Raw genomic sequence first — 23,815 nt, forward strand, 5'->3', positions numbered from 1 at the left:
GCTCTCTTCTCAGCCAGTCTCTCTCACTCAGCAGCTAGTTCTCTCTCTATTGCGCTCTTTAGCTGTGGGCTTGGGCTGGTTGGCGGGCTTGGACCTCAACAGTTTGAGTTTTGGATACGTTACAACAGTTGACGTTGGCTTCTTGTCGGTTTCAGTTTCGAAGTTTTCCGATTGAAAACCTGAATAAAAAATTAATACAAAAATTTAGCGCGCTTGAAAAATCTGACTCTATCTGTGTCTGTATTTGTATTTGTGTCGGTGTCTCGAAGAGTCTCTCCGTCGTAGTGTGTGTGTGTGTGTGTAAAAAATACTAAAAACTAACGCAAATTGGCTGCACTTTTCTGCACTTCTAATAAAGTACGTGTGTAGTATTAGCCATGTAGGCAAATGCAAAACGATGATGATGATGATGATGTTGTAACTAAAAACCTGTTTATAACCAGTCAGCAAAAGCGAAACCATCTCATAGAATTATTATACAAAAAAAATTGAGTTTGTTATCACCCAAATGCATCTTATACAATGAGTTAATTTCGACGCTGATCTCAAGTTTACTCACCAAAGATCGTCGCTCTCGCACAAGCCCCACCCGAAAAAAAAATAACTGACAACACACAACTGAAAACTGAAAACTAATTGTCGTCGGAGTACAGTAGCAACAATAAGAGCGTAACATATTGTCGACTACATATGTTTTTCATTTCTGTTAGACTTGCTAATTATGCACAATTTACACTTACTAACACATATTGTTTATTTGATCTAATGATTCACAGCGAATTTCACTCGCAACACAAAACTGGGAAATCAATTTGGGAGGCAATAAATTCAGCAAAATACAAAGTGACGGGGGAATTAAAAAACAATTGTTCACAAAATTGGCAACTATTTGGGAAAACAATCTGAAATTATGATAATTGCGATTATTGTATTTTGAAAGCTAGCTGAAGCTGTTAATGGCTGGTAGTTTTACAGTAATTATATAGCAATTGTCTGTAAATTGAGGCAACGCTTGTGTATTTCAAAATGTCCCAAAAAGACGGGTTTGAAAAGTGACTTAAACAATTTAGAAAACTTTTATAGAACACAACAATATTTGAAAAGTTATAGACTAGTTAAAAATGCATTAAATAATAGTATTATTTATACATATACTAAAATTAGCAGCTGAATTGCAAAATGTAAAAAATACATTTATCAGCTTGGACATTTTGTGTGATTTTAAAAAAGGTATTTTCAAAGGGTTCAATAAATAGTGGGGGAAATTTTTAGTTGCTCATAGAAAAGCAAGCAGAAGAATATCTTTTTTTGAAATTCCTGATTTTTCGAAATAAATTACCAATAAAAATACTATCGACTAATACAAATGGCATGAAATGCTGAAACCGCCAAAAATAAATAGAAATACTATTTGTGCTTTTATAGTCGTAAATCGCGTTTAGTTGGCCAACTGACACTGACCTTCAGCTCTAGCTTTGTCATTGAATTGTCCAACCCGTCGTCACCCCCCCACAACCAAAGGTGGAGAGTGGAGAGTGGGGGCTTCCTAGGCAACAACCCCAGCTGTTGGTATCAAATTGCATGACCAGAACGAAGCTACCCACATGGCGCAAGCCTTCGCCTTCGTCTTCGTCAGGTACTCGTTGAGGGTGTGGGTCCAAATGAGGTCAACAAACAAGCGCGTTGGGAAAAATCGCAAAAAACGTTGTTACTCAGTTGACAGCGGCGCAAAAGGGCCAAGCACACCAGGTACAGTCAGTAGGCGCCTGTGTGAGCCGCCCCTTTTGTCCACAGCCACATCCACACACGCACACACAGTCGTATTCCAAGCCCAAGCCAGTTTACCAGTTGTGCATATCAATGCAACGCGGAGGGGGGAGTGGAGGGGGGAAAGGGGGCGTAAATATTGCGCTGTAAAACGAGTTTTGTTATGTTTTTCAATGAGCCAAGCAGCGGCAGCATCAGAGATGCTGATGTGTTTCTTAAGCTCTATTTGCAGCTGCAGCAGCCGGAAATGATCAACTAGATTTAATTAAATTAAGCTAATTAAGCGAGAGTGTGCGAGACAGAGAGGGAAAGAGAGAGAGAGAAGGCGCACATGTGCTGAAATAATCACAACAGTCAGGAGAATTAAACGTTTTGTGGTCGCTGTAAGAATGGCAGAGCAAAACAAAACAGCAAAGAACAACAACAATAACAAGTTGGACATCAACACAACATCAGCATAACTGGCGAGTCGATGACCCATTGCGAGCAGTTAGTGAGACGAGACCACAGCACCACAGACCAGTTATAGGGCTGCCTGCCCCTTGCCCTGGCCCTTTGCCAAAGATCTCCTTCCTGCCCCGAAAGCGAAACGAGGTTAAAGCACAGTGCCGGCCAAACTATTAGGCAGAGTGCACTGCATAAATATGCAGAGAGAGCGAATGAGAGCGTGTAAGTTTTGTGGTTGCGCGAGCGCAAAACAGGTGTGGCTCGCTCTCTCGCGCATTTGTTCTCGCTCTCTCTCCGTCTTACTCTCCCTCTCACTCTCGCTCGCTCACGCTAAAGTTTTCTCACAGTTCTCAAAACCCGTTCAACTGGTCATGCTGTTTGTTTACATTTTTTCGTGGTTGTTTTGTTTTCTTTTTTTTTTTTGAAGCGTATTTATTTATTTTTTTTTTTGTAGGCTTTCTTCTAAATTGTTTTGGTTTAGTCAAAAAAAAAAGAAAGAGAAAAACGTGAAATATTTGTTGGCAACAACTTTAAAGCTGTTGTCGTGCCCCGTTTTGAGTCGAGTGCCACTTTTTGAGTACTCGCATAAGTAACTGACTTTACCACAATTCCCCAGATTTTATCGCCTTGTTGTGTAGCCCAAATAGTTAACATATTACGTACTTCTAAAAAGTTTGGCTTTATGAGATTTGAAGTAGCACAGTTTATAAAAAATACTCAATAAATAACTTTCATTTGTGGGCAATAAGCAGAAATTGCTGAACTTGAAATTCTTTGCCAATATACCCATTTTTTTGTGATATAGGAAATGATGGCAACATTTTATGAAAGCGGAGTTTTAATAAAATATTATTTATTTCAATCAAATCTAAATTCTATCGAAAGATAACTCCTAATACCTTTTATTATTTTTACGATAAAATAGGAAAAATGAATTCAAATATACAAATATTCAAATATAAAGCTTTTTCGAAAATAATTAAAGATAATTAAAGGGTTTTGCGAATAAATTATCATAAATAAATATAATATAGAATTTGCTGTAATTAAGTGCATTGTTATCGAGTAATTATCATAAATGAATTTAACATTGAATTTACATTAATAAAGTCCATTGTTATTGACTAATTTCATTGGGCAAATATTTCAAATTAAGCAATACTAGTAGAAAATACAAATTTAATTAAGCAATAATAGTAGAGAACACTATTTGCATATCGCATAAAATTTATTAGTTATCGTTGGGTAAAATTAAAAAATATTTTCCATATTTGAGAGATATTTGAAGTGCACTTTCAGAAAATACAAAAAAATATTTTAGCTTGATTTCTTCAAATCAAATTTCGTCAACTTTTCGTTTAGGGTATTCCGCAAATCAGAACATCGATCGCTTGGCCACTTCGCTGTTTACTTCTTCATAATTGCCGCAAACACGCAACAGTTAAGCACCCTTTGGGAGTTTCAGACCCCAGACACTAAAATGTGTATTAGCTAAAGCTAACAACAAAAGGGCGTCACATGCTATCTCGCTTACATATTCGCTCTCTCTCTCTTTTGCACTCACTCGCTCGTTCGGAGGGAAAGTCTTATGTTGTTCTGCTGCTTTGCAGTCTGCATTTTAATTGCTTGTGAGCAATGCCAGCGGAGGTTACGTGGGTTAACTATGTAACCTCCCCCTAAAGACCACTCCTCCTCCCCGCCCGACCACTTCTCACTTTGATGGTATTTTATTATTGTACGCTCTGTAATGCAATTAGCCCTAATCAATGAGAGGCGACTCCAATGGCGCATGAATAATATGAATGGGCGAGTGAATAATGTAAAGAGAATTATGAATATGATGGTAGAATAACAAATACAATGAAAGTTTGAATCGGACGGTTAGTATTGTTGTGATTATTGGATGACCTGTAATTACAAACACGTCACAGAATTACAAACAACTAAGAAAGCCACATTCGAGTGTGCTCGACTGTGAGATACGCGCTACGTATTATTTCTAAAGTCTACTGAATGTACCACATAAATGCTCAAAATATACTGAATATCATATTTGGTATATCCATGAAGTATATAGAGGTCAAAATATACCAGATTATGAGCCAAAGCAGCTAAGACCCTAAATTCGCGACTCAAGCTTCAAATATTCGCTTGATATTCGATTTTTGTCGATTAACGGGGGCGGAGGTAGGCGTGACAAAAATGTAAAAGACAAACATTACAAGTGGTGTCAACAACAAATTTTAGCTCTATCTCTTATAGTATCTGAGATCTAGGTGTTCAAAGGAACGGACAGACAGACAGACGGACACACATCTCTTCTGATCAAGAATATATGTATATACTTTATAAGGTCGGAAATGCCTGCTTCTTTTATAATACCCTTCTTCCTCTTGGTAGCTAGTATAATAAGAGACTATTCGAATAGGTTTATCGAATGGATAGCGACAGCTGTTGACAGATTTGATCAGCAATCATTTGGAATGCCAGACAGGGAAGTTTAGCACCCACACCCAACGTTTTTATGTTCGTGATATCATCAGACCCTTAGATACTCGAAGTACCTCAAAAACGACAATCAATTAGATGCCCATTTAGAAGTTATGTGGGAAGCGAGCGCCGGCAAACAATTGACACAAATTCCTCAGCACGCTCCACTGCGCACTCGAGCTAATGAGTATAACGAATAACCCAGAGACAAATATGGCTAATAAACCCCAGAGACCGAGACAGAATCAAAAAAAAAAAAAGAAAATAGTAGCAGAATCAAACATAATATTTAACTCAAGGCAAATGTTTCATTGACAGGCAACTGCCCCGAAAATAGACAATAAGACCAAAGATAAATCGAGCAACAATATGAGTTACTTGCGATCTATAGGTACTTTGTGATTACTCTATAAATGGAGCATTTTGTCTGACTGGTCGACTTGCATTCAATTGACCGTATCATTAATTAATTGTCATGTTCCCATTCTTCGCAGAAATCTCACGCGTTGAAATGTCGCCAGCGGATGACAACTCCTTTGCCACAACAAATGGCAGCAAGAAGGCAACCTACACGCTCATCTGCGTCAAAGTCGTCGAACTGGTGAGTCACAAATATTCATACAACTCTCAAAGCTAATGCTAATTGTTAAAGCATCTCACAGGAAATTAACAAATAGTTGAAGCAGCTAACATAAGAACTGAACTTCAAATTCGTTAGAAAAAAGTCAAATACAATATTTCAAACCAAATAACTAGAGAACAACATAAATAAACAAATAGCGAATGAGTATGGCGTAATTCTGTTGAGCAAAATCTACATATATTATATATTATTATGCAGAAATGTGATAAACGCAAATGTCAGTTGAATTGAGAGAGTGAGAGAAGTTGAGAAGACAAAAGCAGTTATTTCATAGCACGAGAGGAATTTTAATTTTATGCTAATTTTTGTCAATACTGCAAAGAAAAATGTTAATACATTTGTAGCAACAAAACAGCATTTGTGTAATTAAATATATTTAGCATCCATGAGCTAAGCAAAAATTGAAATATGACATAAATTAGACGAGAAACGGGAGAGTAATGCATATACAAAATAAATAAAAAATGCAACACATTAAAAGTAATGAAAAAAAGAACAAAATAAATAAAACCAAAATAACCCAAAGAAGCAACAATAATATAAACAAGTTAGACAAGGAAGTCCAGTAAATTATTCTCGTACAGTAGAACTACGGTAGAGTTGACACACATATAAATATATCAAGTATACGTATATCAAGAAATGGTAGGAAAGATATGTATTAAAATATTAAGTATACGACTACTAATAAATAGTAGCAGACAAATATTAAGTATACGAAGATAACACTAATCGCTTATCGCAGCTATCATTGGGAAATATTATTTTCTCTTTATTTGTCAAAGAATATTAATAAATTCCCAATAAATCTAAAAACTTAATATTGGATAGTTAAGGGTAAAATAAACGATTTATATTTTTTAATTGATATTTAATAGATTTATTTAATAATTCGAAAAAGTTTCACTTAAGAATTTAATGGAGAAATGGAATTTTAAAAAGAAAGTACACACATATGTATATTATCATAGTAATTTCAATAATTTCTCTTACTTACAGTGCCTGCTAATATGTTGTCTCGGCCTAATCGATGAACCGGCGACCAACTCGCATTTGCGTGTCTTCATCACGCCTCGGGTGATGGCGCTTTGCTACGTGACCTTCGGTGCTTTGGTGATCCACACGGGCATTTATCTGATCATGGCGATCTTTGGTGACTTGTGAGTAACCTATACATGTGAAAGATAGTTGCTAAACTCAATTTAATAAACATTTCATTTAATAGAACGCCTTGGCGCACTTCGGTGTTGTGGGCTCTGGTTGGATTCGTCCTCTACATTGCTGTGACTGCGCTGCTGTTCCGTGACTGGAGCACCACCAAGGATCGCAATTACTGGCACCCGAATATGCATCGTCTGGATCTGGTTATGGCGTCCGCATCCATTTCACTGGTCACCGGTTTGGTCTTCCTGCTCGATGTTCTTCTGACCGTTCGCTTTGGGGTGCATGGCGATCTCGAATGACATGATCGAGGACTGTTCCAGGCATTGACCTAGTTTGTGTGACTTTGTAATATTTACAGAGCAAATAGTTGATAAGCAACCTCCCTGCCTCCCTGCTAATTGTAACAAATTGTTCAGAAGCACATATGAAAGTAGTATATCATAAAAACAAAAAACATAAAAAAACATCATAATTGCCATCATTGAAATTGAAAATGTACAAAAATCGAATTGTAGGAAATTTTTTGGAGAATGAAGAAGCGTCGCTTAAAGTCCCTGTTTCTGTTTAAGAATACGAATCACTATAACGTTTTTTTTATCTAACACTTAACATAAGATTTACACCGAATATTTTTGTAACGAATGAAATAAAATTTTCACTAAATTAAATACGAAGAAATCGAGACTAACAAATTTATTCATTAGCAAAATTTTGAATTACAAATATTTCGTGTTTGTTGTTTAGTCACATTGTAACTATTGTATCTCTATCTCACTACAATCAGAAACTGTAAATGTTTAACTTGATCTTAAAACGATCATTATAATTTAAAGGTTGCTCCAACGTTTTCGACAGAGCGAAGAAAAAACGCACACTTAACTCACAAGTTCAAAAACAATATTTACAAAGAGCAACAAAAAAAATATGTACTTAATAGTTAATAACATTTTCGAGTTATTGTCCAACTCTAAAAGAGATTTTCCAATCATTTAATGGCAATGGTAAAATGTTTCTCAATGTCCTGATCGGTCTCAATCATTTTCAGGCTATGAAACGTATCCTTAATATAGTTTTTGCAAGCATCGCCATTGCCTAGAAAGGGGAAAATAAAGTTGATTATCATTTTGAATTGCAAATTCTGGTGAAATTCAATCTTACCCAGACTGCCGTCGCAAATGCGTTGTGTAATCAGCTTAGCGAGCGCCTTGAACAACTCTTTGGTTGCTATTTTGCGCTTGTAATAGGGATTGAGCCACTGCACCACAGATTTACTCACATCGTTCTTTTGCTGATTGGCATTCGACTTGTCCTTGCCGTGTTCCCGCGAAGACTTCTCTTTATTCTGATCTCTTGAAGACCTTTCCGTGTTGTGATCTCTTGAAGTTTTGTCTTTGTTATGTTCGGCTACAGAAATTTCTTTGTTGTGTTCTCGAGGTGGTTTCTCTTTGCTGTGCTCTGGTGGACTCTTCTCCTTTCTGTGGTCAGATTGTGACTTTTCTCTGCGGTGCTCCGACTGTGATTTTTCTTTGTTGTGTTCACTAGAAGATTTTTCTTTACTGTGTTCAGATAAAGGCTTATCTTTAGTGTGTTCCCTTGAAGACTTTTCATTGCTGCGATCTCTTGAAGACTTGTCTTTGTTGTCTTCTGACCTTGATTTTTCTCCCCTGTGTTCTGAAGAAGATTTGTGTTTACTATGCTCTTTGCTGTGCTCCGATTTGTCCTCTTTTACTCTCTTTTCTTCCGATTTTTCCTCCCTTAACCTCTTTTTCTCTAGCATCTGTCGAGCTGTCATAAAGCCACCTGAAAGTGTTCTATCCACTTTATCTTCGTCACCCTCTTGTGTTCCATTCATTAGGCCAGAAAGTTTCTTTTCCTTTTGCTCCAACATTTGACGCGCTGTTGTGAAACCAATGGCATCAATGCTGTGCTCTTCATCGACCTCCATTGGGTCTTCTTTGGCAAACATCAATTTGCTGGTTGTGGACTTTGCTGGCTGCTTTTGTGTCTCCGGCTCCAAATGCGAAACACGTGTCTTGCGATGCGTATCGTAACTGCCGTCGCCATTTGACATTAGTCTGTATTTTCTTTCGCCAAACTCGAGCTCCATTTGCGCCTCCTTTTCCAGTTCAGCTTCCTGCTGAAGTTGCGCTTCATGTTCTTGGACCTCCCTCTCCAACTGCGCTTCCTGCTCCAGCTGTGCCTCCTTCTCTAGTTCGAATTCCTTTTCCATCTGCTCCTCTTCAGTGAGTTCTGGTTCTTCTTCACTTGGTTCTGTTTTGACATTCACTGGCTCATTTTCTGTTGTCTCTGTTGGTTCTGTTTTCACTGGCAGCAGTTGGCCAGTAGTCTCATCTTCCGGATCCTCTTTAATCTCTTGTTTCACTTTGGTAAAGAAACTGGCAATTGAGGTTTGTTTGCTCTGCTCCTGCTTAAAACCCTTGCGTTCACGCAACGCTTTTGGTGGCTCTTTCAAGGACTGCGGTTTCTGCTCCTCCAGCTCCTTGAGTTTGCGCTCAAAATAAGCCACGCTGCCTCCCGTCCAAGCGCCTTTTGCACTCGTCTCCGGTCGTGGCACATAGTCGAGTATCAGCGGCATTAGCGTCTCCTTGGCAGTTTGTTGTTTGATGATAGCCAGCTGCAAAAGTAGTAAGTTGTTAACAAAATGTGTAGAGTAAATATTCTGCTATTCACTCACCTGCTTGGCCATTGCATGTCTGTACATGTTGACCACGCGCTGCTTCTGGAACACCTCGTACTCCATATCCACGCCCATGGCTTCGTAGTCATTGTGTCTCAGCGAGCTGCGTGGCTGCTGATCAGGTATCTTCTCGCACTTCTTCACATTCGCTTTGAGTGCATCGATCATCGCATCTAGATACTTTTCGCGTTGCGTTTGATGCAATCCAGCGATTTTGGTTTCTGTGGATTGAGCCTGACGCACTCGCGAAATCTGTGTACTTGTCTCCTGCTCCAGCTGTCGAGCAGCGCTGATTTGTTTGCGCAGCTTAAACTGCTGGCGTATAAAGTCCTCGGCATCTTTTTTGGCACGTTTCGATTGCGAGGCGTGACTTTCCCCACGGCTATCCGAATCGTCGCTGGCGTACTCTTGGGCAGCACGCTTGGTGCCTGCGCGTCCTCCTGAAGGGTAGAGAAAATCATTTATTAGTGAAATAATATATAAAGTAAGAATCGATCTTACCTTCATATAAGTCCGCACAATCCTGCAGCGACACCTCCGACTTAAAGGTGGCATCCATGCACAAACGCTGAAACATCTCCAGCGCCTTCTGCGCCTGCTTAGGTCGCTTGCACACATCGCACTGAGCTGTGCAAGCAGGCGCCGGGTCACCAAAGTAATCAGCAAACAGCTTGTGGCGACAACGCGTCTGCTCGCAGAAATCCACAATGCGCTCGAACTGCTTCAGAGCACGTTCCGTGAGCAGCTCCCGATCTCCACGTCCACGAGCACGCTGAGCATCATTCTGCAGCAGAAAGCGTATGGAGCGCACATCCTCCCGTCCATAGTAGAGACGGCAGAACGAAGGCAGGCCATCGCGTCCAGCGCGACCAGATTCCTGATAATAGGCGGCCACATTCTGGGGCACATCCCAATGGATGACGAAGCGTACGCTGGCCTTGTCTACGCCCATGCCAAAGCTGTTGGTGGCACAAATTATGGGCTTCTCCCCACGCATCCAAGCCTCCTGGACTTCAGTTCGTTCAGCTGTCTTCAGCCCAGCATGATAGGCGACCGCTGCCACGCCTTGTTTGGACACGCCCACAGCTACGCGCTCCACCTGCTCTCGAGTGCGACAGTAGATGATGCCACAGCCACGTTGTGGTTTAGGCAGCGATTTGAACTCCTCGGCATTGCCCAAACAATGCTGGGCAAACTCTGCCAAGTGCTGGAAGTCATCCTCAATGGAGTTCTTATACACAATGTCGTAGTACAGATTCGAGCGGAAGCTGGGGGTGCAGAATTGCGCCACAGGCTGGCGCAGATGAAGCTGTTTGTAGATGTCCTCGCGCACCTCCTTGGATGCAGTGGCTGTCAACGCCAGCCAAACGACATCCGGGTACTTGGACCGCAGCTCACCTAGCTTTAGATAGTCGGGTCGAAAGTCATGACCCCATTGAGAGACGCAATGCGCCTCATCGACAGCAAAGTACGCTAGCTTCTTGTGCTTGTAGAGCGAATGGAGGAGCTCCTGAAAGAACTTTGTGGCCGCCTGCTCGGGTGTGATGTAGAGGAATTTGATGTTGGTCTTGATAGCACGCAGATCCATGATGACGCGTTCACGTTCCTTGCTGCTCATCTTGGAATTAAGTGAATCCGCCTGCACCTTGATCTTGGACAAATGATCGATCTGATCTTTGATCAACGCCAAAAGTGGCGAGAAAACAATTGTTAATTGATTTTCGCACATTAGGCCGGGCAATTGGAAGCACAACGATTTGCCCGATCCTGTAGGCATGGACACATACACATCCTGTTTTTCTGTAAGGTAAAGCATAGTTAAATATCTCATTGATATTGCTTGCCCTCTGCTTACTTTTTACGGCGCATTTTATGGCCTGCTCCTGCAGCTGTGATTTGAAGCACTTGTGGCCAAAATGTTTTCCTAGCGCCTCAACTATAGAACTTTTATCCGTCATTGCGTGATTGACACTTGACACTGATTAAACTTAACAATAACACATCGTACAAAAAGTTGTAGTAAAAATGTTGCGTATTTTTCTCGAGTAAAGAATGCCGCCAAAAACAGCTGCTATAGCGATGGTAGAAGCGACTTTAACGGTCCGATTGTCAGATTGCAACATCATGTGCTACAAACAGCTGATTGGCAATCGATTAAGGTAACAGAACCTATCGATAATTACTCACGACTGTTACCCAATTTTAAAACTAACATTGCCGCCAAAGACAGCAAGTCTTACTTTTTTGAAGTAAACGGACATATTCCTACATTATGAAAGCAATTATGATTGCGAGTGCTAATAATTGCCTAAAAATATCATAAGCCAATTTATAATTCCGTGAGGGTATATGATAAATATTTTCATTAGCAACAGATGGATAGACTGCTGCTGTTAACTTTAGCATTGATAACGTTTTTTAAAAGGTGGAATAAAATGTAAAGCAAACACATATAAAAAACTAGTCTGGCTTTTATGCCAATATTAGCCGTTTAAATCGTATCTAGGAATATTTGGTACTATTAATTACCTTGATAAGATTTATTTCCAATTGTGACGTCACAGGCAGCGCTCTGTTAAAAATCGTATGTAAAATATGAGTTCTGTTATCAATCTGTTAGCGGATTATTGCCTTAACAGAACGTTAAAACTTCGAAACTCTTTGCTGTTAGTCATATTTCCGCGCTCGATTCGTACGCACGTTCTCTCCGCGTTGCGTTTCGCTTCGTCTTCGTTTTCGTCGTGTGTGTTGCGCGACTACGATTGCGATTGCGAGTGTGTTTGTGCGTGTATATTTGATGCGTAACGTATACGTTCATTATTGTTGATTTTTAAATATACGATTTGTAAACGAAACCAAAGATCATATGGCCTGCACCTGCACCAGCGACAGCCAATCATAAAATGCACATTAAAAACAACAAAAGTAGCAACAACAACAACAACAGCAGCACGCAAGTGCAATGCCGGCAAAAACAAAGTAACGCATAAAGTTGTCTGTGTGTAAGTTTTATGCTTACGTCTGTCTCGCTCTCCCTTTCGCGTTGGCCAAAAAAATATTTACCGTAACACGCAAAGCAAAGTGCAAGAAAATCACCAATAACAACAACATCAACACGAGAAGCAAGCAAAAGCCGGTAAACGCCACAAAAGTCGTATTCTTTGTCTGCGCCCGTGTGTGTGCGTGCGTGAGTGTGTGCGCAAATTTATTCGTGTGTTTTGCGATTGTGACAAACGTTTGTAACAATAATAATATTCAATAATAGTAACAACCACCACAACAACAACACAGCGAACATGTTCTCCAAACAAGTTCACACAGAGCTTCTGCCCTGGCGAAGAAGAGTAACAGCGACAGCTACAGTAACAGCAACAAATGCCGCCCAACTTGTGATATTTAATAGTCTGTTGTTCGTGTTGTTGTCACTAACGGCACCAACAACAACACATGCTCACCCCCAGCCCCAGCCACAAGAGGGCGCTGCCTCATTAGCCGGTGCTCAAATTGCGGCCTTGGCTGCCCCTGGACCAGTCGCCGGACCAGCTCCCTCTAGCGGCTCATCGATCATCGATCAATTCAGCCCCAATTGCACCGCTGTGACACACATCTTTCAAGCGCGTGGCATCGATGCCAATGAAATACCGCAAAAGCCCAGCAATGGTGAGTACAATAAGAATGGTCAGTGCGTACAATTTTATGCAGACAGGGTGCATAAGACCATGGGCACCCTGTAGCAAAAAAAAGATGGTTAATCTTTAAAAAAAAATAACTGATTAGACTTGATGAAATTAACTTTATATTGAAAACAAGAATATTAATAACTAATCGTCATACACATGTCAGGAGGCTGAAGTATTAGAAATTATGACGAAAACTAAAAGAGCTCAGAAAAGAATATATAAGGCCCAATTTTGATTATTGTTTTTTTTTCACAATTTTTAAATTAATATATTTTTTTTATATTCTTTATTTATTTACAATCTATCTATCTAAAGATAATAAGTAAATTATATAACAAATAGAATGACAGAAAACTTTTAATTTTTGACGAGATTTTTTAAATTAATATGTCACTTATTTTAATTACTATAAGTAATGCATTTTTTGCGAGATTAAATAGGTATTTTTATTTCCGAAATCTTAGTCATATTCTACGAAATTCAATCAGTGTTCTTGCAACCCCAGGAATCTGAAACATTTGGGCACCATTTCATATATTTTCACGATTAAGAAATTAATATGTCATTCACTTTAATTACACAAAGCACTGTATATTTTGGTAGATTAAATAAGTATTTTCGATAGCTCGAAATTGTATTCATATTCCACAAAATCGAATTCAATTCATTGAATTCACCCAGAGTTCTTGCGTCCTCAGGGAACCGCAACATGTGGGCACCGCTCGGTCTAGAACACTGCCGGTTGTACGTCAATTTGCTTATCAATAGAGCTTATCGTATAAATAGCATTCTCGACTCCACTACGCCACACGCAGCCTCACAAGTAACCTAGTTCCATACCTGGTAAATAGAATTTGGTTGGGCAACACAACAGAACACAACAGTTGTCGATATTAAAGAGGCAAGAAATTCTCAGCTTTATCTAAACGCTGGCGCTTATCAGCAGAAGGCAGCACAAGACGACGACGAAGAAGAAGAGCAAAAGACGAAGAAGAAGCAGAGAAGAAGCAATAAAATTTATGACTCACGCAACACTCGGCCAACAAAAAGAGGCTGCAACTATTTATTTGGCTAACTTATCTAACCAAGAAACAAAGAAATGAAAGACAAAGACAAAGCATTCAGACAACGACTGCGAGTGCAAGAGAGAAAGGTTCACAAGGGCCGACAAGAATGAGAGAAAAAAAGGCAAATCCAGAGCTGGACTGAAGTGGACTGCATTGGATTGGGATTGGAGTGCATAATTTAAACGATTTCAATGACACCTTGATTAATATCAAGCCCGAAACAACTGCCTCGGGAGTATACCTGTTGTGATCCCGCTCCCCGTTTCGCTCGCACTCACTCTTTCTATCTCTGTCCCGTTCTAGCTGCATTTCCATGAAATTATGAACGAAACGCAACGCAACGCGTTGCATTTGACCAAAAGATAAAGAAACATTCGAACATCGCAGGGAAGAGAGAAGAAAAAAAAAACAAGTAAGCAAGCTAATATGGATTTTGCTCAGCTGTCAGATACCTGCTAAATCGTTTTCGGGATTGCCCAATAAAATTGGCCATAAATAACGTTCAATTTAATTATCGAATAATAATACCATAAATATTATAATTGCCAAATTTAAGAAACAAATTTGATATGAGTTGAATTTTTATTGCCAAATTTTGGTTCTCAGCTGATAATGTATGTATTATCTATGTACGTATTATTTATGGAATCAAAGTTAATAAATTGCATTTATTACTTGCCTTATTAGTTGGGTATAATACCCTTCTATCTTATGGACAGCGGGTATCAAAAAAACCAATCAAGCAACGTTGAAAACCAAAAATAAACAACGCCAGGTAAAGAGCAAGGAGAGTGAGAAGCGATATAGAGACAGAGAGTGAGAGAGAGAAAGAGTGCAAGGGGAGCAGCGGTAGGGCTAACGCAAAGGGAAGACAAGCAAAAGGCAGAGGCTGCAACAGTTTACCTGAAAACAAATCAAATAAACGTAAAATCCAAAGCGAGCTACACAACTGAGAGAATGAAGGAGAACGAAACAAAGAGAGCGATCGTGAGAGTGAGACAGAGACAGCGACAGCGACAGAGAGTGAGTTGAGGCTGGCCAACTTATTGCAATTAAGCGTGATTAATTCAGGCTTTATACAAATTAACTAAAATCTACAAAAGGAGCTCACGTCCCAACGTAACCAACATACAACTTGGCCTAGGCCCAAGCGACAGCAACAGTAACAACAACAGCATTGAGAACAACAACTGCTGTTGGTCAGTGTGTAAAAGCGGTGTGACAACATTTTTTGCCTTCTGCGCTCCGAAACAGATTTCTTTGATTTCGTTGTTGTTGTTGTTGTGCCAAAGGAATTTTTTGAGAGACTTTTCGTTTGTGGCTTCTGCTGGGACTGGTCTTGAAACTGGTACCCTTTTTTTTTGTGAACCATGGGAGCGCAGCACAGGAGAGAAGAGTGCGAGAGTGAGAGAGAGTCATCGCCGTAACGAAGGGGTGGGAGAGCGAAAGGGGAAGGGAGCAAGCGATGAGCAGTCGACGCATGCGCCAATCTCGCTGACTGGACAGTGGAACCATCCAGCGACGCGCACTGCTGAAGGAAGCAAGCATGAAGCGGGGGGGAAAGAGAGTGGGGGGAAGAACGTCTGTCTGTTCCTGCTCTGCTGTAAAGTTATTTAGAGTTGGCATTTTTATGCGTCTGAATTGGGCATTTTAATATTGGGAAATGATTTGTAACATTGTAACAATATGTAGATTTTTCCTCAAATATTATTAACATAAAGGTTAAATAGACCCCATTTCCTTTTTTTAAGTAAAGGGTCTAAGAATGGAAAATTTGATGCATTGTTGCTTAGTATTTCTTATTCCAAAATGAAATTAATGCACTATGAAAAATTGAAAAATTTCTTAAGTTAGCTAGCCATTACCTGAATTGTTTTATATTAATTTATGATACCCATAATCTTCAATCAATATCTTAGCTACACAACTTGGTTTTCTATATCTGCAATATCTTAAATTGTAATCTTTAGTTAACAATCTCAATTAAATTTCATTTTTGTCTGCTCCTTTATTTAAAAATTTGGCATCAGCAAGGGTATCAAGTATTCACCTACTTTGAGATGAAAGCGGATCTTTCTTGGTGTTTTATTTTGTTATATCGCTTCGTTCGTTTTCAAGTTGATTTGCGTGGAATTTTATTTCCTTCTCTGCAGTGTTTGTGTTTGCTGCTGATGGCGTTGTTGTTATTGTTGCTGTTGTTGTTGCCTTTATTGTATTGCGTTGGAGTTGCAAGCATGAATCATGTTGTGTGAGAGGATGAAAGGATGGGAGTGTGAGTGGTGTTTTCTTTGTCTGCTCGAGAGATTCTTGTCGAGTTATTAAATTACACATTTGCTAAGAGCAGACAAAGCAACTGAAATCAATACTCGAATTTGTTTACTTCGCAACATTTAATATATACATTTAAGGAGAGGAGACAAGTCAATAAAGCGTATGTGTTCTCGTAGTTAATGCAATTTAAGCAGCTCATTTCGGGCAACACTTGGCAAAAGCGATTCCCAGGGCATGCCTAACATTCCCAGAGCTGCTTCATTGAGCAGCAGTTGCAACAACAGCAGAGGCAGCTGCATAACACCTTCCCTTCCGTGTGCCCAAAATCGCTGGCATCATCAACAGCAGCAGCAGCAACGGCAACAACAACTGCCACTTAAACGCTTCATTAAAGTTGCACTTCCTGTGCGCCGAGGTCCAAGGTACAAGACGGTGCCCCAAACAACATCAAAAAGCTTTGTGCAACCTCCTCTTGCCTCGGTCTCTGCCTCTGCCTCGGCTGCCGTTGTTGCTGCTGATGTTGCCTCAGCTCATTGTGGCACTTAGTTCAAATTGTTTGCACAATTTAAGCAGTTCACAAAACATTAAATCGTTAAAAAGAGCAGGAGAGAGCGAAAGAGGTAGTAGCATGTGTGTTAGAGCGAGAGGGGGCAAGTGTGGCAGGCAGGCATAAAATCTTCACTCACACGTACAACATTCTCACAGTCAGAGATACAAAATCAAACACGGCCTGAGACCAAGCAACACATCGCTGCTTGCCTGCCCCATGGACACTGCGCTTCCTCTCTCTCTCCCACTCTCTCTAGCTGTCTCTTTCACTCTGACTGCTGGGCCGAAGGAAATTTACAGCGCCGCTGATTTTTCGTTTGCTGCTGCGGCTGCTCCACTTAGCCGCCGACTGCGGGAACTGCGGTGTTGCATCCGTCCTCCAATGCTGTTGGTGTGTTGCTGTTGCTGTTGCCAGGGCCAAGCCGAGCAACCGCACGACTATTAATCATTTTCCAGCGACCAAAACTAAATGGCCCTCTCATTCACCTCATGCCACATCTGTACTTCTCTCTCTCTCTCTCGATCTCTGAATCTCTATCTGTTGGGCTTTTTTTTTGGGGCCCTTTTTGCATTGTCGTTGTTGCGGCTGTTGGCTGCTGGCCGCATTCTTCAGCTCAGCTCAGTTCAGAGTGTGTTGCACGGGGCCACAGCCTATGCGGCACTATATCATCATTATGCGAAATAATTCCTAAAGTTGTTGCATTGTTGACCATTGTGAGATTTGGCTGGTGTTTTGTGATCCTTCCTTCAGTCGCTCAGTCGTTTTCCTGCTTTCCTGTTTCCTTGCACTCGACATGAGAACGCCGTCAGCCAAGAATTTTGTGGGCTTAGAGCGTGGCTTAAATCACTTGATGGCCTGCTGACTCCACCATCAAAGCGCAACGCTTTAATCGACTTTAAGCGTGTTGCAATACAATTAGATAAGTGCTAAGAAAACAGGTGGTAAATAGTTGCGTAATATGTTATGGATATAATACGATAATTCAATATAGAGTTTTGCAGATAGATAATCTGATATTATTTGTTTAAAATATTGAAGATTATTATCCAAAACAATGTAAAGCCTTTGTAAATTCCATTTATTAGAAACTCGCACTTTGTAAACTTACTTGAGTAGAATATTAAAAAATAATAGTTTGCCCAGCACTAAAAAATAATTGTGTTTGCACATATTGAATATTTCGCCTTGTGAACAATCTGCACTTAAAAAAAAACTTGCTAAAATCAAGAATAATGTATTGAACCAAGATTGTATGATATCTAAATTGAACTAAGAAGGTTTAATCTCAAATCAAGATCGAAATTCTACAAAAACTCCAGATTGATTAATCTTCAAATTAAATATAATAATCTTGTTTGGAGAAAGGAAAAATCTCGGATGAAGAAAATCTTAAATCAAGATTTGCAATCAACTTTTCAATCTTCATGTTTTCTTTCTGTGTACTCATAAATCACGCATTAGTTTTTGTAATTAAATTTTTTATTATAGTTATCAAATTATATTTACCCATTCTGTTTTTGAGTTATGTAACAATAGCTTATACGTAATGTTGTTAGAAACTCTTCCATCTTTTTAGCTTTTAATTTATTTCTAACATAGTTTGCAACATAATTTATGAGTTACATTTATGTGTTCCCTTGCTAAACTTCTACTAACGATAGTTGTATAGACATTCTGTCAGAATATCTTAAAACTTTGGCAGCATAACTTTTTCATAACTTTGCGCAACATAATTTTCCGCATGCTTTGCAGACACACATTATGGTGGCATAAATTGTTGGGCTTGGGCTTGCCGCGCACTGCTTTTTCTTGCAACACTGTTGCACGTTGCAGTCGTTGATGGCTCAGGCCGCGTCCTTTGTTTAGATGTCATAACAATGGTGGGCTCCAGACCAAGACCAGGCCACACCCCCTTTTGGGACGCAACTAACTCTCACTCACCCTCTTCAGTCATCTAGTTGTTGTTGTTGCAAGTTGGGCGAGAGTTGCAAGTTGCAAGTTGTTGCTTTCTTGGCATTTGGCAAGACGCAAAACGCAAGTCTCTCAAGACTTAACCCCGACATGCTCATTATGTAAATGCTATGGCGCCCGTTCAAAAACCCGCCCGCTCCCCGCCCCGTAGTGCTTCACTACAAAGCTCCCCATCTATGTATTTTGCGTAGACTCGGACTATTATTATCTAGAGTCGGCATACAACTTTGTTGTTGTTGTTTTTGTTGTTGTCGCTTGTTTGTTTGCACGATTTAATGCTTCATTTGCCTGAAGTTCCATTTGGTGGTAAAGTGGACAGCAGAGGAGGCGAGGCGGGGAGTGGACGACTTGAAGTACTGCGGCGCTTAACTGCTTTCAAGTATGCCTAACAAGGCACTAGATGGAGAGTGGAGTGTGGAGAGGGCAGAGTGGAGAGCGGAGAGTGGAGTGTGGAGAAGTGGAAGCAAATAGTCTAGTCTAAGCTCATAACTACTTAATTATCAGTGTGGACCAACGCTTCTGGGCAGCCTTCCCTCTCTCTCTGACTCCCTTCTATATCGTTCTCTCTCTTCTCACTCACTCAGTCTAATGCTCTTTTGCTTATTAATAAACATGTAAAATGTAATTGTTATTTGGAGCTGCCGTTTTGGGGCGTGGATAATTGCCATGTTGTGTGGATGGGGAGCACATTATGAAATTGCCCAAAAACGACGAGACGACTACATAATCTCTCTCTCTGTGGCAGAGCGTGAGAAAATGCCAAGATGCTCTACCGCTCTCCCTCTCTCTTCCTCTCTCTTTCTCTGCTCTTTCAAATGCAACAATTAAAATGCATTTTATGCGCATAAAACATGAAACATGGACATGGAATCCAGGCGACCGCCCAACCGCCACTTCACCTCACCTCAGCTCACCTCATCTTTATTTCTCGATCCTTGCATGTTTCGGAGGTGTTAAGGCAAGCAACCAAATTGGTATGCTGGTAAACGAAACCACCGCAAGACTGGGCAAAGAGATCGAGATGAAGTTTGAAGCGCAGAGAGGCTGCCCAAATCGGCAAAACGCCGGCATCCCGCAACAGTCCATATATGAAAGTCACTGCAAATACGCTGCCCGGTTCGGAATGAAGGAATGCGCCAGCTTCCAGCTACAGAGCGCAGCTCTAGAAAGAGAACTTGTTTAAGGAGCTGTGGCTGCTGTTGTTGCTGTTGTTGCTGCTTCTGCTGACGCTACAGAAAATTTTTACATTTCAGACGTTGAGACCACACAGACCTCAGCGAGCAACAACACAACTTGAAACAACTTTGGACATTGGGACAATGGTCAACTCCTGTGTTTCATTTTGGTATCTGTGGCAAGTGGCCACGCTTGACCTTTTTGCTGTTGCTGCTGCTGCCGCTGCTGCTCTCACACTGGGCAACATCAACACAACACACGCGGGCCCTTGAGAAATATGCCGACCGTGTAGGTTCTTTATGGTCATCGTCTGCCAACTCGTATCTCCATCTCCTTCACAGACGTAGTCTCAGTCTCAGTCTGTCTGCCTTGATCCGTTTGGCTCGTAACTATTTTTGGGCTCCGACACTTGTGCCCTGGGTCTGGGTCGAGTCTGTGTGGCAATTAAGTCGTTGCTCAACCGGCTCGAGGAGATCTCTCTCTCTCAGTTTCAGTCACAGTCTTTGGTCTCTGTTCTGGTTTTCAGTTTTGCGCATGGCGTCTACTCAGCATGATTCATTCTTAGAACTTCACTGCCAACTTCGAAGACGACGACGCTGACGAGGCTGCTTTGTTGTCATCTTTTGTTTTGATAGCGCACGCGGTTTTCTTTCTTATTTCTTTATTTCAGTTTTTTGTGGTCTTCTCTCTAAAAAGGTTAAGAAATACTTTTGTCCACAGCGGAGAGATCTGTCAGCGTCATCTACTAATTGTACAATATTGCGAAATTTAACAGTTGAGGGTGTGAACCGAGACAAGTTTCGGGCTATGTAGTTTTTTTTTTTGTTGGCCAATTTATTACAATCGGGCAACTGATCTACATGATTATGCATGAATCACCAGCTACCGCTTTACGTTGAGGATAACCGAGCATAAGCGATGGGAGTGTCCCTAGATGTTCTGAGAAGCCAGCTGAGATTTATATCTTAACTGGACAAGGATCACAAAAAATCACTTTTTAAGTGTCTGTGAATGATCTGAGAAATTTATTTAAAAAAGACGCACAAGTTGTTTACCTGTTGGATAAACGGAGTGTGATCTTTTAAGATTAGAAAATAATACAGAGATCATTGATCTTATAAATGTTTCTATGTTTATTTATTAAGATGATATTAGTTGATTACCAGAAGATCATTGATCAACTTTACTTGAGAGATCGGCAACGATCATTCTCTAGGACGGATATCTCTTGATTTTTTTGTGGCAGAGAGTTTCCTAAGAATGTTCTCTACAACACAGCTTGTAATTATTCTTCTCAATGTCTCCTCCCTCACTTAGTTTCTCAAATATTAAGTTTTCCTTTCACATACGCAGACGATCGTTAAACAATTCCCTTAATTCCCAATCGCAACTTTCCTCATACTGCTTCAACTTAATAAAAAGTGAAGTTGTAGATTTCCTCGACTGCTTGAGGATCATCATAATCATGTTGATCATCTTCGGTGCCATGACGATCCGCATTAAACGAGTTGCACTCGAAAGCTTACGAAGAATCACTTGTCTCGCTCTTTAATGCAATTCAATGTGATCACTTTTGCTTATTGCCAAGAACTACTCACTCATACTCATCCACATCCATTGCATTGATGGCACTCCTGACTTTATAGACATTTCAGACATCAGACATCCCTCTCTCCTACTATATATAGAGAGAGAGATGTGGTGTCTGTTGCATGTTCTTGCCCCACTTGGTCACAGCAACTTGAGGCTTTGGACACAGTTCTTTCCTGCCTTACCAGTTGCCCCCAGAGCAAACAAATTTGATGCCGCTGCTGCTGTTGCTGTTGCTGTGTTGCTGAGGAGATTTCCCAAGATGTAAGCTGCTGACCAATCGGCCACTTAAATGAGCTGAATGTTGCGATGAGTGGACTGAAGCTGAGTTCCGAGTTTTGTCTGCCTTTTGGTTATTTTGCTTGGCCGTGAGCATGACGAATGTTAAATTGCTGAAGTGCTGGGGCAACAAATCAGTAACTGCAGCAACGCCTCATCAGCACAGCAGAGGGAGACGAGAGTGACTCAAAAGACTGACTGTAGTTGGAACATTGGTACGACCTCGCGTTGATTTAATTAGGTCACATGAAAGATTTGTTAATTTACGCCACCTACTTTGATGGCGCGTTTCTTGATAAGCTCCGCACGCCAGGGAATGTCTTCGACTTGCCCCCAACCCCAACTCCAACCTCTTCCCATCCCATCCAGCTTGGCCCCAGAGTGTAATTAATGCATAGCATATCTGTGCGATACGTGCGTAGCTAAAAGTTCATTAAAGGCCGCGGCAAAAGTCTTATCCCAACTCACCCATCAAAGGTCGTTTGACACAGTCAAGTGTCTTGCTCTGGATGTGGGATAAGGGTATAGGAAATACGGGTTTCTCTCTCTACAAAACTATGTGATGGGAATGGAATGATGAGCCTTGGGCCTAAGCCTCTCAGTTAAAATAAAATTGCAATTGCTTTGCTCGGGTTTCAATTTTCTACAGTTCGTTAAGGACACACACACACACACAAGGCTTAAGCCTTAGGCGCGGGGAAGCGTTCATGCAAATCTCGCGATTAACCTTGGCCATTTGTTTTGGCCTAATCTGGCAAATAATGGTTTTCAATTAGTTTGCCACGGTCCAGTTTCACTTTCTCTAATAGGCAGCTGCTGTTTTTCTTTTTATTTTCATTTTCATTTTATTCTTCCTTTTGTTGCTGCCAACATTTACTCAAGTGGAAAAGCAGCTCAGCTTGAGCACCGAAAATTGAGCTCTATTTGTTATCAGTTTGAATAGAAAACAACAAACTCTTAGAGGAAAAACTCTTGACCTTACTCTAGCTATAAAGCCAATTTTGGGTATGTGTGTGTGTGAAATGCGTAGCTGGCCACAGGCTATTAAATTTAAGTGACAATTTCGTTTGGCAGCACATTAAATCTACATAAAATAAAGCAAACATGAAAATTAATTTTTATAAATAATGTGAATATCTCTCGCTGGTTGGGAAAAAAAATTGAAAAGCCCACACAGAGAGGAACAAACAAAAGAAAAAAACAAATGACACAAGTGCCAAAGCGTCAGTTGGTCATAAATTTGTGGGTTTTATGAGCCAGGCTACCGGAAAGCCGACAAACCCAACAAAACCCCAAACAAAATAACGAAGAAAAAAAATTCAATAAGCAAGAGAGCAAAAGGCTGAAAGAGCTCAAAATGTCGCTGGTCGACATCATCCAAACGATGATGTGCGGATAATAAAATGAAAACTAATTTTGACAAGCGACTGCGACAAGGTAAATTTCAAATAAAATAGCCAACATAGAAAAAGCAACAACAACAACAACGACGATGAGAATAGATGAAATCAAATGCGTAGAAGTCAAGAGCGATAAATTGAACAGACAACAACCCACACGATGCAGGGCGCTTAGAGAGCATAACCATGTGGATGTCTATGATATGAATGTGGATACTGATATGAGTGTGGATATGAATATGTGGATGTGGATATGGATGCTGATGTGAATATGTCGTTGTCGTCGTCGTCGTCGTTGTCTTCGTTGTCGGTAGCTCAAACGATGCCACAACAAGTTTTAGACTTTTTGGTTTTTTGTGATTTTTTGGACTTGCTGCCCACGCAGATGGAACTGGAAATGGCATAATGCGAACGAGGCGGCAACAGAGATCTCTGTTAAGCTTTTATGGCGGCGTCTGGGAAGCGCCAATCATAATCAAGCCATAAATTTGAATCTTATAATCATCTGATGACTTTAAAGGCTTCCTGACACTGACAACAACAGATGAGACCGTCTGCTCAATCGCGTGTGCTGTCGTTTATGAGCTCATAGCTTAAAGAGTCCTTAGACTCTTTTAATGGG

General features: G+C 40.5%; 3 protein-coding genes across 4 annotated transcripts in view; 2 read left to right on the forward strand and 1 right to left on the reverse strand.

The window, feature by feature from the left end:
* The first annotated feature begins 131 nt into the window (after positions 1 to 131).
* On the forward strand, positions 132 to 7,179 carry LOC132788551 (uncharacterized). Of its 2 annotated transcripts, XM_060796023.1 has the most exons (5): positions 151 to 236; positions 5,023 to 5,095; positions 5,199 to 5,305; positions 6,347 to 6,507; positions 6,573 to 7,179. In XM_060796023.1, the coding sequence occupies exons 2-5, from the start codon at positions 5,074 to 5,076 to the stop codon at positions 6,808 to 6,810; spliced, it is 528 nt and encodes a 175-aa protein (XP_060652006.1). In that variant the 5' UTR covers positions 151 to 236; positions 5,023 to 5,073; the 3' UTR covers positions 6,811 to 7,179. The 2 variants fall into 2 exon arrangements, with proteins under 2 accessions (XP_060652007.1, XP_060652006.1); XM_060796024.1 differs by lacking the exon at positions 5,023 to 5,095 and having other exon boundaries at positions 132 to 357.
* A 48-nt stretch (positions 7,180 to 7,227) lies between these two features.
* LOC132788549 (ATP-dependent DNA helicase Q5) lies at positions 7,228 to 11,296 on the reverse strand. Its single transcript, XM_060796021.1, has 5 exons — positions 11,065 to 11,296; positions 9,711 to 11,009; positions 9,207 to 9,649; positions 7,670 to 9,146; positions 7,228 to 7,603 (listed from the first exon to the last, which is right to left on the reverse strand). Exons 1-5 carry the CDS (start codon positions 11,165 to 11,167, stop codon positions 7,497 to 7,499), a joined length of 3,429 nt encoding a protein of 1,142 aa, XP_060652004.1. The 5' UTR covers positions 11,168 to 11,296; the 3' UTR covers positions 7,228 to 7,496.
* A 591-nt stretch (positions 11,297 to 11,887) lies between these two features.
* LOC132788550 (glypican-6) overlaps positions 11,888 to 23,815 on the forward strand; it is a 50,336-nt gene continuing 38,408 nt past the window's right edge. Inside the window, exon 1 of the mRNA XM_060796022.1 lies at positions 11,888 to 12,869. Coding sequence (XP_060652005.1) covers positions 12,506 to 12,869 — 364 coding nt within the window. The 5' untranslated portion in view covers positions 11,888 to 12,505. The remainder of the gene's footprint in view (positions 12,870 to 23,815) is intronic.

Source organism: Drosophila nasuta, chromosome 3 (assembly GCF_023558535.2).
Source record: "Drosophila nasuta strain 15112-1781.00 chromosome 3, ASM2355853v1, whole genome shotgun sequence".
NCBI classification, from domain to species: Eukaryota; Metazoa; Arthropoda; class Insecta; order Diptera; family Drosophilidae; genus Drosophila; species Drosophila nasuta.